General features: G+C 43.0%; 1 protein-coding gene across 2 annotated transcripts in view; it reads right to left on the bottom strand.

Annotated features, from left to right (window-relative positions):
• DOCK10 (dedicator of cytokinesis 10) overlaps positions 1-15,715 on the bottom strand; it is a 140,464-nt gene that overhangs the window by 112,679 nt on the left and 12,070 nt on the right. The window contains exon 1 of one of the 2 annotated variants that reach the window (XM_009325059.1): positions 4,672-4,773. The exons of the other annotated variant lie outside the window; for it this stretch is intronic. Coding sequence (XP_009323334.1) covers positions 4,672-4,773 — 102 coding nt within the window. Of the gene's footprint in view, positions 1-4,671; positions 4,774-15,715 lie in introns of those variants that run through there. 2 annotated transcript variants of the gene reach the window in all.

Here is a 15,715-nt window from a genome sequence, read left to right on the forward strand (position 1 = left end):
GGTTCAGCAAAGCATCCATGCTCAGGGGAGGGAAGAGATGCTTCATGCTTCGCTCGACTTAGTCATAAGTGTTTCCTGAATTCTGTTTCTCAACTGTGATTATACACCTGGCATTGTAGCCTCGCTGCGGTGCTCTCTGAATCTGGAAGGTATATGCATGGGCATGTATGCACGTGCATCGTCAATGACCAGCACTCGCCATTGTAGACATTAGATAAAACTACCAATACAGTCTGCAAAACATTCAAGGTAACAAGAAAACAACTTACTCGTCCTCTGTGTTTATGCAGTAGCTGGAAACCCTTTTTAGGAAGGAGATAAACAAATTTCATTTAATCGCAAAATTACTGAAATCAGCATTATCATGCCACTGACAACAAGACCTCTAAAGAAACTGCTAAGTTTTAAAATTAAATTTCATGTATTGGCTTTTCAAAACGTCAAAAATGACAGCTTCTAAATAGCGAGTACTTCCGAAGCCTAGACTAAATATTTGCCCATAGGTCACTTCAGGGGAAGAACAAGAAAGTCTTGTGAAATATCTTAAGGGGAGGGTGTTTAAGTTTAATTTACACAGACCTCTAACCTGGCAACACTCGTCCACTTCACTCCCCTTACCTGACCTTAGCCAGAAAAAAAAAAAAAAAAAAAAAGGGGGCAGTTATAGCAACAAAAGGTTTTCTTTAAAGCTACCACGCTGAATCTATTCATAAAGAAAGGAAGCAAAAGCCAAAGATGCGATTTACTCATCTTCATACAGACATGTGAACAGACGGGTGGGTGTCGTGGTTTAACCAGGACAGCGGGATGTGCTGGAAGGGGATTGGGAAGAAGGGATGGGAGCTTTGGGGGAGCGGAGAGGACCTGCCGACGTAGAGCTGGAGCACTCCACCCCACCATTTGCCTCATTAGCCATTACTTCACCCCAGGGAAGAAGTGGTGAATTGTCCTGCCCTGGGCACCACAAAGGGGATGCTGGAATGAGTCTAGTTCAACTATTCTGTGAACGCTCTTTGCTTCATGTTTGCTTTTTCTAGCATGGTCTCAGATGGGCAGATTCATGGTCGCAAACAGGAACCTTAACAAAACCATCCTGCAACCTGCACGTAGGGGATCTGACCAAAGCTTTTAAGCTTCCAGTACAAAGTTTATGTAAACAGCATTTCTGACTCTGTCTGTGCATACACACACATGTATATAACTTCACATAGAGAGAGTCATTGTAGTCTAAGGAAAATGTACATTAAAAAAAAAAAAAAAAAAAAAAAAAAAAAAAAAAAAAAAAAAAAAAAAAAAAAAAAAAAAAAAAAAAAAAAAAAAAAAAAAAGATACTCCCAATTTTTGCCCTTAAGTGGCAGTCAGGTTACCCTCATAGCAAGGGTAGAAACCCAGCTCTGACATGTACAGCATCTATACAGCAATAATAGAACTGGTTATAGCAACAAGATCAGACCAAACCAGTCCCCTCCGTGTGTGCAAACTGGATGAATAAGGGAGATGGAGCGATCTACCCACGGTCATCTGCGTACACGTTCAGGGGAAGGACAGAAGGGAGCATGTGCCAGGCGTTCCTAGCTCACCCGCTCCTCCACCAGGCTCATTTAGCACAAACCCGCTGCTAAACCAGGGGCATATTTTACATAACGCCATGCACAGCACAGAATTGTCTTTAAAAATGTTTTTATTTACTTTGAAAATAAAGGTTTCTTTTTAGTAGACTTTGTTTTTACAGTACATAGGAGACTTTTTTTAAGGACCGAAGGGAAAACTGTTACGTCTGTTCATTGGATCATGCTCTGATGCTGAAGACTTTGATCACTATTGTAAGTTTGATGATGAAGGTGCAACACAGCGCATAAGCAAACTACATTGCCGGTTTTCACTTAAATACTAAAATGTAGACGTATGAAGTCCTAGACCTGTAGACTGAGCAAACAGCTTTTTTGAAAGGGGCTCAACCACTTTAGAAGCCCCTGAAGCAAAAACAACTGACAAAAATGTTTGCATTAGCCCTAAATAAACTTTTCAAAAATACCATTTGACTTCTAGAGAGTACTTAGTAATAAGTCACTGTCCCGTAGGGCAAATCTCATATATGCTGTTCCGCTTCATTCTACTCAGTGAATATCTCCCTTTTTCTACCTACACTACGGTTACTTATCTCTTCATGAGTTATAGATATTTTTCATGCTACTGTAAATAATGGTAAGTATTTCCACAGAGGCTTTATCTGTAAAAATTAGTGTCATCTATACACGACCATTATAAACTCAGCTCTCACAATGACGTTAAAATTATAATCGTTTCCTTGACATCAACTACTCTCCCAATCAATTGTCTAGCTATCAAGTCATTTACACACACAGAACGTAAATGAGAGCAAAATCTGGTCAACCACACTGAGCTCAATCAACAACCTACAATCAATTAAAACTAATCAGACCATAATTAGTCTTACAAAGAACGGGGTTTCCAGCAAATAATACAAGTCCACCTACAGAAAATACAGGTCTAAATGTAGTATATTAGGAAATGCACTCTTTGAATAAGGTCCCCATATACAAAAGCCTTTACAGCTGCAGTGGGAGCTAACGCCACTTTGAAATCTGCAGCATCGGAGCTGTGGAGGACTGATGCATGAAGGAGAGATTGGCTCCCGGTTGATAGCAAAAAGTGCCCATAGGCCAAAGATTTAACATACTCCGATTACGAAATATCGGGTAGAAAGACACAGGTCACAAGCCACAAAGGTAAAGCCAAGTCTGCCTGCGTTTCCTAAGGGCTAAACAAACTCTTGAGAAATACGCTTGCAGAATACCACGTCACAGTGACCCCATTTTAATCTACCTTATGTCTGAAAAGAACAGAAATCAGAACGAACGGATTCCCCTGAAAACCCGAGTTATGTCCCTGACATTACAGCAGCCAGCCACCTCACGGGAAGTGCTGTGTGAACCACAAGCCTCTGATGAAAAAGGCATGTTACCCATTTCCAATGAAAGGCAACGGGCACACGGTTACAAGCGCTCTAAGTTTTAGGTCAGAGTATGATACATTTTATTGACTGTTAGAAATCACAACAATTTAAAGGTTCTTTGGCACCACTAAACCGAACAAACTCTCAGCTTCTGTTATCTGAGGATACAGGCAAGAATGAACAAATATATTCCTCCTTGTCTGCAGGCAGGCTACTGATTTATTGTTACTATTTGGGCTTTGTTTTATTTCCAGCCGTACTTTCCTGTAAGGCTTCAACCACTTCTGGTGAGCGCTATTCACGGGTAGTCAGAATTTGTACAATAATGACAAAAATCCCTCCTAACCAGGATTTAAGAGGGTAAGTCAAGCAGCAGTGCCTACCTCCTACCAAAGTCTTGTGAACTGCCAGGGTTAGATGCTTTCAGCAGCACCATCAGCATTCATTCTTGGGACCCAAGACCACGAAGCTTTAACTCGGTATCTTCGACTGTATGCCAATAGCTCAGGGCAGCAGGAACTACACTGTAAAGTAGCCTTGTCAAAAAGATCCACTTCCATATAAAATATCTAGCCAAAACGGCAGCTAGTCACAAGCAAAACCTAAACACTCTACTAGATGTACCGCAGACCGTGTTAATCAATCTGTGACCAAGTGTTACAACTGCAAAGTTATTTTCCTTCCTATTTAAAAAAGTTAATGAGAATAATCTTCAGCGTATTATCACCAATTCTTTGTTACACTGGACATGCAAAATAGCCTCAAAAGAGCCCCCAGCACGCACACGCAAACACAGCTTGTAACTGGATATACAAAACTACAGAAGAAAACCAAACACCTCTCGCCATGAAGAAAAGGATCCATTGTCTCTAAATCATTCTCGGGGAAGCCATTAAATAAATGTTTGACATCTAAAGTAACGTCTCAAGAGAATACACTGAAAACCAGCACTTGCCTAAGGCTTCTCAACAGCAGGCTCTAAGCGTTTTACCTAAAATTATCTGCAATTTCAATTTCAGCCAGAAAAGCTTAGGCACAACGCAGTTAACGTGAGCTGCCCAGTGTCACGCTCCCAGCGGAGTTTCGGGACGCGCAGTCCTGGCCCAAAGCCATCACTGGCGAAGCTGCTGTCTACCTGGCGGGGCAGAACCTCACTCCAGCCTTCCACCAAGGGCTCTGGAGCCCTCTCCATTCGCTTCCTGCACTGCAGGAGGACAGTGGCTTTCTCCTCCTCCTGGCCTCGAGAGGCACAAATCGCCTACAGCAGATCACGAGATCTGAGATAGCACAGAGTAACTTTCCACTCCAGGAGCAGCATTACGGATTTTCATGGAACTACCAAGCACGTGTTACCAGGCGCCAGAGAGACTATCACACAATGCCGTTACCAGTACGTGTCTGATCGACACCGTGATGCTACACAACAGTTTCCCTAATGCACTTGAGTTCTGTACACTCCCGAACTCCCCGTGCTTCAGTCTCAGACTTCAGTGATTACTGAAGTGTAATTACACTTCATTAAAAACATCTCCAATGTTCAGTACCTCATCACACAGACTGACAAGAGACGGTCAATCCTACATACGCACCAAGGAATAAATCCTACTCTCTCCTACGCGTAAGTCTGAAGACTGTTTGACCTGTCATTTCTTAGCAATTTCGTAGAAGAGGTGGAAGAAGGGGTGCATACTCACGCAGCTTAATCTGTGAATCTCTCCTTGATTCACTCGCCTAACGGTTCTTCTCCTCCTCCGCAGTTCACTAGGCTCCCTTCTGAATCTCCCGCGAAAGCTCATTGTATCCGTAGGAATTCAAGCAGCAAACAAATCTCTCTAAGAATTGTGCTCCTTTAACCTCTTTCCTTCAGCAGCTTCAGCGTAACAACTGGAAGCTGCGTATACTGTTCAAGGGGGAAGTACGTCTAAAACTTACATGCTGTATCCACAGTAACTGAACAGAAAGAAGAAGAAAACCAGCAATAACTCATTTCTTCCTGTGAACAATATTCTGCTATTAAGGCGAGAGTGTCTCATTAAACCATAAATATACCCAGCCCCCGCCTCTAATGCAAATCAAAATAGGAAGTTGTAGAAAAAAAACGCTCGCAACTGAACTTCTATCTTTGACTCAAAACCCATCACATCCTTTCTCCTCACCACCCTCTCTGATTCAAAAGCCCAAATGGCTGTGCTCTTACTTCATGCGCACGTACGTCTGCAAGATAAAAAAAAGGCACTCAAAGAACAACTACCTCCTATCGAGCCCCTCGGTAGCAGACTTCAATCACAGAGCACGCAGCAACAGGTTCGTGCTGCCAGGGCCCAGACTAATCTCTACTTTTGGACCAAGGCAACAGTTCCCCTTTCAAAGTGGCATGAAACACCAGTAAGAGGAAGCACCCTGCAAACTCCGAAATCTGCAGACAGTTATAAAAAGGGAGAAATAGGGAAATTTATATGCTAATATCCAAAATACTTTTTTGGCTTGTAAAAACCTGGTTTTGGAAGTGCTTGTCACCTGCCAACTAAGAAAAAAAATCACTCCTTGCTTCAAACCCTGCTCCCACCTCAGGCGAGAGTAAAGCTGCCGGAGCCAGCTCCCCAGGTGCCCCACGCAGGGGCAATCACGGCAGCTCCCCCTCCCCGCTACCCCACTGGGGGGCAATCACAGCGGCCCCCCGACAGGTTAGGAGCCCCCCCAGTCCGCGGCGGTGCCTCAGAACCGCAGAGGCAACGGGAGCAGTGACACGAGCAGTCGAACTATTCTTAATTAAGGTAAGAAGACTCGCTCAACGCTGAGCTGCCTGAAGGCTGGCAGGGCACAAAGGTCTTTTAAAACTGAACAAACCCCCTCAGCGCCCACACATGGTGCACACACACCCACCGCCCCTTTTCTTCTCCTTTGTTCCAGCTGAGGATTCATCCTGCTGTAGCAGCAAAGCTCCATTCCCCTGTGCACATAGTCTTTATGTGGCGTGTGTTGGTTTTTTTTATTTTTACTTAATATCAGTGTGCCTAACTAAGACAAATTGGTAGTTTTTCTGCTTTTTCATTCTGGCTTTTTTTGCAAATTGGACGATAAGCATCTTCTTCACAACCTGTTTCAATTAAGTACTCTGCCAGAGATCTGCAACTTTATCCCGAGTGCCATTTTCTTTTTCTTTCCAGCAAATAATTCTGAGTTCTATGAAGTCTTCCAGGCATTTTTCAGCGTGAGTAACATTCGATCCAAAGCAACAAACCTCTGCAGAATTTCCACATGATTGTTCCGCATGCTGGATTTCCATGCCAGGAGAGCAGTCACACCGAGCCCAGCGTGTCTGACCTGAGCACTACAAAACAACGCATTGGTCTGATTAGTTTGCTTTTGCCTTCCACAGTTAAAACACGGTGCAACTTCATGAATTAAAACCCCATCTCATTATTATCTTCGTCATTTAGCTTTGCCTTTAAGATCACCTCCGTTAAACTGAGCGTTACCAGCCTGCTGCGCGACTGCTTAAGACAGATTTCACTGTACTCCTACCTAGAGGTGAAAAGCATCTGTGCCTGGCACTAGAAAACAGAACAGACAACAGAAACCCTTTGCCAAGGTATGCAGACATTTCAAGTGGCTACCAATATAGCACCGCAACATCAACAAAGTTGGAATCACCCTTGTTTCCTCTCAAACCACCACGCCGAGTCCCAAGTGCCTCTCACATAACATAGTGAACCCAGCTGCCAAGACAAGAGGTCCTTGCCAGAGGTTAAATTTAATGCTGGATCCGTCAGCTCTGCTGGCTTGACTTTAAGCAGGTATCAATTCCTCTCAGAGGCTCCTTCGCCTATCAACTCCTTTCTGTAACCGCCCCACAGAACGAGCTCAGCTCCATCCTTCCTTTCCTCGGGAAGGCTCTCTCCCACCTTCCCGCCCCCAGCAGCACTGAGGAGCCCTTCCAGGGGGCCCTTTCCACCGAGATAAGGGTCACCACCGCTTCCTGAAACATTGATGAACTTGTGTTACTCCCAAATAATACAAAAGATGAACTTAGGTTCAAGTTTCCAGCTGGTCCTTATCCAATTTACTCCACTAAGTATCTTCTGTCCAAAGGATTTTTATTCCTAATATTATTAAACCTCATTTATTTCCATATCCCTGGCAGCCAGTTTTTCAGACTCTATGCTACAGGCACCGAGCATTATATTTTCTCAACACCAAAGCATTAAAAGGTTGAAGCAATGAAATAACAAATAAGCTACAGCATTCACACAGAGATATAAACAGAACTAATAGTAAACAACCGCAAATAAAGATTCCACTTTCTTAGATCTGTTCTGAATGCAAATCCCTCTACACTTGTAACGGGGAATAACATCACCACTCAAATGTCTTAATAATGCTTTGTCCTGTAGCAGAAGTACAAAGCAAACTTCATTAGCATCAGTATGACTGTAAAAGATTTCCTAATTTTTCCTCAAAGGCTTCTCTCTCTCTTCGATTAAAGATATCAGGTACTTTAAGATGATCATAAAATTGGTTATGTTGACATGAATAAAGCTCCTGCGCTGCTTTTAAATTCAGAACTATTATGTATAAGGTGAGAAGTATTATCCCTACCTCAGGTTATCCCAAGAAAAGAGGTATTTTGTCACAGGAAATCCACAAGCCTTGCTTTATGTTTGTGAACTGCCGTATCTGATTCGTGTAGTCAAAATAAGGATGTTGAAGCACTTCAAAAAATGACAAAATATGTAAGGTGGTTAATTCAGTGTTTGATTGCCCTCTGCTCTGCCGTCTTTGCTGAACATTTTCATCTGTTCCCAGCATTTTGAAGAAACTTATTAATATCTAGATAGGAAAAATAACAACATTTGATATCTCTACTCCTGTTAAGGAATAGCTATGCATTCCCTTTGCTTCAGAGCCACTAGCGTTCAGTTTTCCGATAGGGGTCACGAGTTCTTTAATAACTTTTTTATTCTCTTTTCCTACATTTCTTCTAGAGCTTCTGTCCAACTTAATTTATTTCTCTCTTAAATCTATTGACTGTCATGCTTCATTGACTTCAGTTTGAATTTATGTTATACAGCAATATGCAAAAACATACTGCTGGACATAACTAATCTACTGCTACGGTACGTTGTGCAATCATTGGAAAATGAATTTCACTAGCGCTTTGCTAGCAGCCATAAAAAGATACAAAAATTCCGTCCCTAAAATGTGTATCTTCAACTAACATAAAAGACACTCCAAAACAGGCTAAATATTTGAGTTGTTGTGTAGCAAATACTGAATTCACCATACTGTCCTTCTAAAATAATATAATGCACCATCTCCCACCAAGAAGGATCAAGAAGTGAAGCTTCAGTTAGCCACATTGGCATTTTTTTTTTTCCAAATTTTTTCCCTGCTTTAGCGGGGCGGAGGGGAATTATACGCAAGGATCGAATTCATAGCAAGTTTCAGGGAATGAATGCTTCTTTCAGCTCAGGACTTCCGTCCAGGAGCAATGCTGACATGTACAAACAGAGTGTAAGTCAAAAACATAGTCTTGACTTATGCCCATGTATATATAAATAATTGGACATCCGTAGTCATTGCGCACCAAATCCTGACTCAGGCCTTTTGTTTAACAGATTTGAGAAAGATAGTTTAATTAAAAAGTAAGGAAACTCCTTTTGGTGGAACAAGCTGCATCAACTGCATATTATGCCTCTTCTGAAATTAAATTCTGACATGAAAGACAAACCTCTCACAACAAAACTTGCTTCATTTATAAACTAAGACCACCGCGATGACAGTGACACTACCATTCAGGCAGTCCCCGCAGCGTAGACCAGTACTGAGAAATTTGGCTGACAAACTCAACGCTTTACCACGTGGCAGAATACAGATAAGATACCTGCACACCTCCCTCGAATGGCTTGTGGCATTTCCAGCACGTCAGAGTTCCTGGTAGAACCACAGCAATCAAGTCGCTGAAGAAAAAACGGAGGATGCCACCCATGCCCAACACCCAGCCCTCGGAGTAGAAACAGAAACAATTCTGCACTTAGCGACCATGACATTAGCACATGGCCAGCAGGCAGCCATCAGCTCGGGTATCGGTGAGAAGAAAAATTATGGTACCCTGGAGAGGGTCACAAAGGGCTCCCTATCTTTTTTAAATTTTTTTTAATTATTTTTATTTTTATTTTTTTTAAAAACTTACTGCACATAGCCTTCCAGCCTTCTGTAGCCCATATTATGGATGTAGGAGGGTGCAGAAGTCACAAAACTTGGAGAACTTGCCGGTATACTCAACTACTGAGGCCAACAACGAGGAGACTAGCTAATATCCCACAACACGTGGGCAGTGCCAGTAGATAAGCTATATCAATACATACTGATGCTGCTTTTCTTATATTCCTCAACCTGGTCTTCAACTTCTTCAACCCCCCAGCAAGCCCACCATCACTGTCTGTCACACCCCGAACAGCGCAGCAGGGCAACGCTGCTAGTCAGATATGCGTTTTTTTTTTTTTTTTTTTTTTTTTTTTTTTTTTTTTTTTTTAAAAAAGAAGGGGGGGTGGGGAGCGGGAAATATAAAACCAAAACAATTTAAACAGAAAGGTAAAACAATTTAGTTAGGAAAAACTACACATGAAGCAACCTTTTGCAAAGTCACTCCGGTATTGAATCGACTGGAAGCGAATGACATTGTTTTTCGAGAAATACGACTCCACCTATGGTCTAACAACTTCGGCTGAAACATCAACCTTCGCATACCAACACTCCACGAAGTCATTAGAATAGCCGATGCCTGCGTTCTGCCTACACATCCATGCAGCTAGCTCTGACCAGGCAAAGGGCCAGGAATCCATCACGGTTAAAACAGCAGCAGCACACAAGGTGAGCTCTCTAAGGCGGGGGGACGGTGTCGCTGCATAAATACCCATGAAAAGCCCCTTGTATTCGTCAGAGCTCTTGCTAACAGGTCTTTCCAGACAACAGTCCCCCCCATGTCAGTGACTCCACCTATGTCAATCCATTTCTTTTCTTGCACTGATCTCGGCTATTCCTTCCTCCATGCCTTCACCTTCACTTCATGCCCCAGATATTAGAGTGCTCATGCAGAACGAACGTGCGAGAGGCTGCTGTATTTCTTTGCCCCGTGTGAAAGGCTAAAACACACCCTCTGGTTGAACTGGCGGTGTCAGGAGCCGTCCGCAGGCTGCACTCGCCAGTCTCTTTGTGCTTTGCCAGAGCCGATAAGATCCATCTGGGGCTGAAAGTATCCCCTGGGGGGGGGGAGGAGAAGGCCCCGGGGAGGGCAGTTTGGCAGCTCCCAACCTGATCTCACACACCGCAAGCAAGGGCCCGTACAGCACACGTATTTCATCACCTCAAAATGGTCCTGTAAGCACGTGCAGGAGCTTGCCGATAATGTCCACGCTCCAAAAGCCGCTTACTACCCCCTTTGGTGATTTTACAGCTCCTAAAGAATGTCTTGCTGCTCTCCCGTTTGGGAAGCAGGCTCAGCTGAGCCAGCGGCAGTCCCTCCCTCTCCCACAGCCTGGGAACACCGCTCCACGTGCACGCACCTTGCCACTCTCTCCTTGCCACAACAACGTTTATACCAGCTAACCCTCCAAGAAAATACTCGAAACGGCAGCATCATTTCAGCAGATTTCCAAGCTGGAAACCCAGTCGCACCTGGCATGAATATAATATATTCCCTTGCCACTAAATGGAGACCTGTTGATGCAACCCTGAAGACCTCCAGCTACGGCTGCACAGTATCACTTACAGAAAACCAGTATCGTGGATCTCACGCTTGCAACCGTTCCTCATCTGCCCTTTCAGCCCTCTGGAGATAGCAGCCACTGGGGGAGCAAGAAGAGAAGGGGGTACTGTGCCGTGGTGCTACCAGCTGGTCCTCTTTGCAAGCGTGACAGTCCCCGGCGCACAGCGGAGCGGCAGACTTGCATATAGCACAACCGAGCACATTATCCACGGGCTTTTGTTCCGGGTAGCTTTGCACAGGTTGTGATGGAAATAGGGCTATACTTATTCTCTTTAGCAAACAAAATGCTGCTTCTTACATCAGCAATCAGGTTGGAAGAATAAACTTTCCATTAGCAATGTTGTCCTGCTGATGTGTAGAAAGGCAAAATATGCAATTACTTTAATTTCTTCTTTAGTTTGATCCATTGGGAAATTTCAAACAAACATTACCCTTTTGTTTTCATCTACTTGGACTGGAAGCAGCCCTTGATAACAAAACACATAGTGATGAAGGGCCATAAAAGGCGATTAAATAATTTAATCATCTAAATTTACTATCTCCAGGCATGTCGATGCTGCTGTGATTGTGGCTTCTGCTGCATGCTTTTCTGATTGTAATTCTAATAACTTGCTATTCATGCCTGTGCTACGTTGCAGAAATGATTTTTCTTTTTCTTTACCAAGAAAAGCTCAGTTCAGACAACATCTGGCTTACAAAGAGAATCCACATTTTCACCCAATTTTCCAGCTGGAATAACTGAAGCTAAAGGAGGTCAGGCAACTCACTTCTTTACTCAAGGTCACAATCAACATCTACGATGCCATAATATTGATTTAAAATACCCTGGGATCCTCCTCTTTGTTTTTTTTAAGCACTAAAACACACTCCGCTCCATATGTATGCAAGCTGACTGCATGACCATTATTGCGTTTGATATCACATACTTGTAACATATATTCAATGTTACAAATTCCTGTACACTCTCTTCTAGCGCCTGTGGGTATCTTCAGCAATTAAGAAAGCAACTGCATATAATAATTCCTTATCTGGATCCTATAACTGAAAGCTAAATAATGGCATTTTGGAAGAGAGAAAAAGCACACAAATTTCAAAAGCAGATAAGCAAGATTATTTTCTTCTTTTAGCAAAAAAAGGAGTGAAATATAAAACCCTGCAAGTCTGATTTACATTAGGTAAGTTTGGTATGTGGAAAAGAGAGAAAGACAACTTGCATCCTTTTGACATTCCCCTTCCCTTACCGATCTCTTGGAACACAGAAAGCAAAACAGTGTAGTCTAATAGATAGTGCCAACATCTGATACGGTATTTCTCACTCTGATGTAACTTTCTGTACACCCAGAGAACTGTTTCACCTTTCCAGGCTTTGCTTTTCATTTCTTGATTAAAAACTGCAAATCCTAATCGAGACTTGTAACAAATGTGCAATCTTCAGTGTTACCAAAATAAGAAGGTAAAAACCTCCAGGAAAACACCGCAGTGGCAGCGGTTAGGATCCCAGAATGAACCCTACAGTTTGTGAAAGCCTGTGTAAAGTTGTTAAAACTAAATATAACCCTGTCCTGGTTTCGGCAGGGATAGAGTTAATTTCCTTCCTAGTAGCTGGTACAGGGCTGTGTTTTGGATTTAGGATGGGAACAAAATTGATAAGGCACTGATGTTTTAGTTGTTGCTAGGTAGTGCTTACACTGGCCAAGGACTTTCTAGTTTCCCATGCTCTACCGACTGAGAAGGCTGCAGGTGCACAAGAAGCTGGGAGGGGGCACAGCCAAACTGGCCAAAGGGACATTCCATACCATGGGACGTCACGCTCAGTACAGAAACTGGGGGAAGCTGGCCGGGGGGGGCCGCTGCTCGGGGACTGGCTGGACATCGGTCGGTGGGTGGTGAGCAATTGCACTGTGCATCTCTTGCTTTGTGTATTATTATTATTATCATATTATCATTATCATTTTATTTCAATTATTAAACTGTTTTTATCTCAACCCACGAGTTTTTCTCACTTGTGCTCTTCCAATTCTCTCCCCCATCCCACTGGGGCATGGGGGGAGTGAGCGAGCGGCTGCGTGGTGCTCAGTTGCCGACTGAGGTTAAACCACGACAAACCCCAAACTTGGCGAAAAAGAAATATAATATAACCCATTAGTTCTACTCCTTCAGTTACCCCAACCTCACAGCAAGGAATATCCAGTGGTCTGCTGACAGACAAGGTACCGCGCGTCAGCCCACTCACAATACAGGTCCACGCACAGGGACCGCAACCTGCGACAAACGCAAACTAATTCACGGGAGCAGGGTCAATCAATGTGTAAGAGGCAAGACGACGTCAAGTACAATACTATTTCAGTAGCGGGCGAAGTACTGAATGTTCACCCAGATGCCACGCTAAATTCCAGTTCATGTAAGCATGGTCATACCGGGTAGGATGAAAGGTCATTTAACCCAGATTTCCGCACCTGTAAGAATCTACAGATGCTCAGGTGGAAGTACAGAAAAAGCAGTCAGTATAATAGTATTTCTCCTGAATACTCTTCCAATTTCCACTCATGCAGGTTCCCAGCCTGAGATGGCATCTGCGTATTTACTAGTTCTCAAAGACTTTTCTCTCTCATGAATTTTTCCAGTCATTCTTCAAACCTATGCAGACACTCTGGATGCTAAACATTCTGTGGCAAGGAAATCCCGCTTTAATACTCATTCCATGATTTTTTTTTTCCTCCAAACTTGCCCACCATTAATTTAATTTGATGATCCCTACTTCTCTTGTTGAGTGAAGAAACTGTAAGCAAAGTCTACGTGTCTCTGACTACTCTTGATTTTTATGACTCCCATTGTATCCCCTCATGGTTGTTTTTCAGGCCAGTCCAGGCCCAGTCTTTGTCTACATACATAGAAAAGGACTAACTTTGCTGATCCTCCTCACCCTTCTCTGTGATTTTCCAATTACAGTAAGTTTGTTTTGAATTGTGAGAGGTATTAAAGCCCTCCTAAGAAGCCACTATGGAACTCTGCTATCCAAGGACAGATCAAAAAGCAAAATTTATTTATGATTTCTCAGTGAGCTGGAAAGCAGGACCAAACTATGTCATTCTTAACACAGTAAAGCTGCTCTAAGCGTCCAGGTCCCAGCCTCTGCAAGGCAGAAAGCTGAATCATAGTAATTCCTCTTCTGTTGCCTTCTCCAGATGATTTTCTCCGATGGGATGAGTGTAAGCCAGTATTCCTGCCCTCGTGGTTCTCCCCACTCCCCCACCTTGCTCTTTGTATTCAACATGCAAAGACAAGCCCTTGCATCTTCTAGTTTTGCCTTATCATCAAACCTAAACTGGTCACTGACAACCTGACTCTGTACCAAGAGGGTTTTTTTTAATTTGGAAATCCTGGAAAGTTGAGAAAATTCCCCCTTACTGTAGAAATAGCTGGAATATCCTGACTCTTACTTCTATTAAGCACCGCTTGAGCTGCATACAAAAGAATTGGTCAGGAAATCAGAAGCTAAGAGGTTAACTTCTGATTTCTTACAAATACACACTACAGCCAGGCATAAACAAGTGCCAGAAAAGGATGTGGATGGGAAATAAAGCAGAGTTTGCTGCAGTTCCTCCTCACTCAGCTCCTTGTTCTGCCTGAAACACTGCAGACACGGTCTGACTCAAGGAGCAAATCCTTTTGTGAAAATATTTCCAAGAAATACAATTGTCTTTTGAATGCGTTTTACAAATAGCAATGTTTAGCCACCAATTCAGATTCTTTTTGCAGGCTCACGTAACTTAAAATTGCCTTTGATTTCATTTAAAAAAGGAAAATTGGCAAGCACTTAGTATGTGCAAAAGCTTTTGGCAGCTTAAAAATACTGTGTAAAGAAACTTCTCAGTGGGAGCCGGTACAAACTTTTATGTCAACTCATCTCTCAAACATTTCATTTGGGCAGGTCCTTTTTGGTGCATTCTTCAAGAACTGGCTTTTTTTAATATAGTGAAAACATTTCAGAGTTACATTTTATCAACCGATATTTACAGTTTCAATTAGATTCGGAGAAGTGAGGCAAAAACGTATCGGTACAATTCCAGGCTTGGATTCACTTTTCTCTTTCATATAAAAAACAGAATTAAGCACACGTTAGCAAACATTTCTATTATTTCCAGTCAGTTCTTCAGTTCAAACCGTGTTCATGAGTTTTCTCTATATTTCCATACGTTCTGCTAAAATATTTTGTATTTACACAAGTGTTTGAGGAATGAGCGTGCCACCTGTCAGAGCTGCTTGGTCGGAGGGTTTCTGAACGAAACCGGGTGACAGATGCACAAACACTCCAATCATGAGTCCTTCCCCAACCGATGTCTTTGCTACATTGCCAGCAGAAAGAAAATCAGGTGCTCCAAGGGGCAAATGGTCATCACAATAAATCAGACGCATCACGAACAAAAAAATATATATCTTAAATATTGGAAAATGTATTCATTGAAAGTCTGCATAGAAACAGTAAATGTTTCCTACTGGACATACTGGATTCAAGGTTAGGATCACTTCCCCTGTATCTTCCACCCATCTGCTGCTCACATTCATCTGAAGGATGTGTTGTGGAGCACATGGCTAACACCTGGGAGCGGACAGCCAACAAGGGACTTGGGTTCTTTCATAACAGGCCAGTTAAAAGATAAAAGGCAAGGTTGTAAGGCCAAAGAAACCGGACATTCCTGGCAACAAACAAGCTTTTAGATAACTGCTTAGATCACTGCACCTCCTGAAGGGCTGTGCCCTTGCTTAAAACCAAAGAGCTAACGGTGGTCAATAGCCGGAGGAACTCAAGCACTGCAAAAGCCAAAACAGAGTCACAGCCTGAATAAGCAAATTTAGGCACAAGCGCCAGCTGGCAGGTGGAGAGACCGAACAGGCAACTGGATGCTCTGTGCCTGGTTGCTTTTTCTAGGGAGCTCTAGGGAGATGAGAAAAGGCTCCTCAGGCACGTG

This window comes from Pygoscelis adeliae, unplaced genomic scaffold (assembly GCF_000699105.1).
Source record: "Pygoscelis adeliae isolate BGI_AS28 unplaced genomic scaffold, ASM69910v1 Scaffold155, whole genome shotgun sequence".
Classification (NCBI taxonomy): Eukaryota; Metazoa; Chordata; class Aves; order Sphenisciformes; family Spheniscidae; genus Pygoscelis; species Pygoscelis adeliae.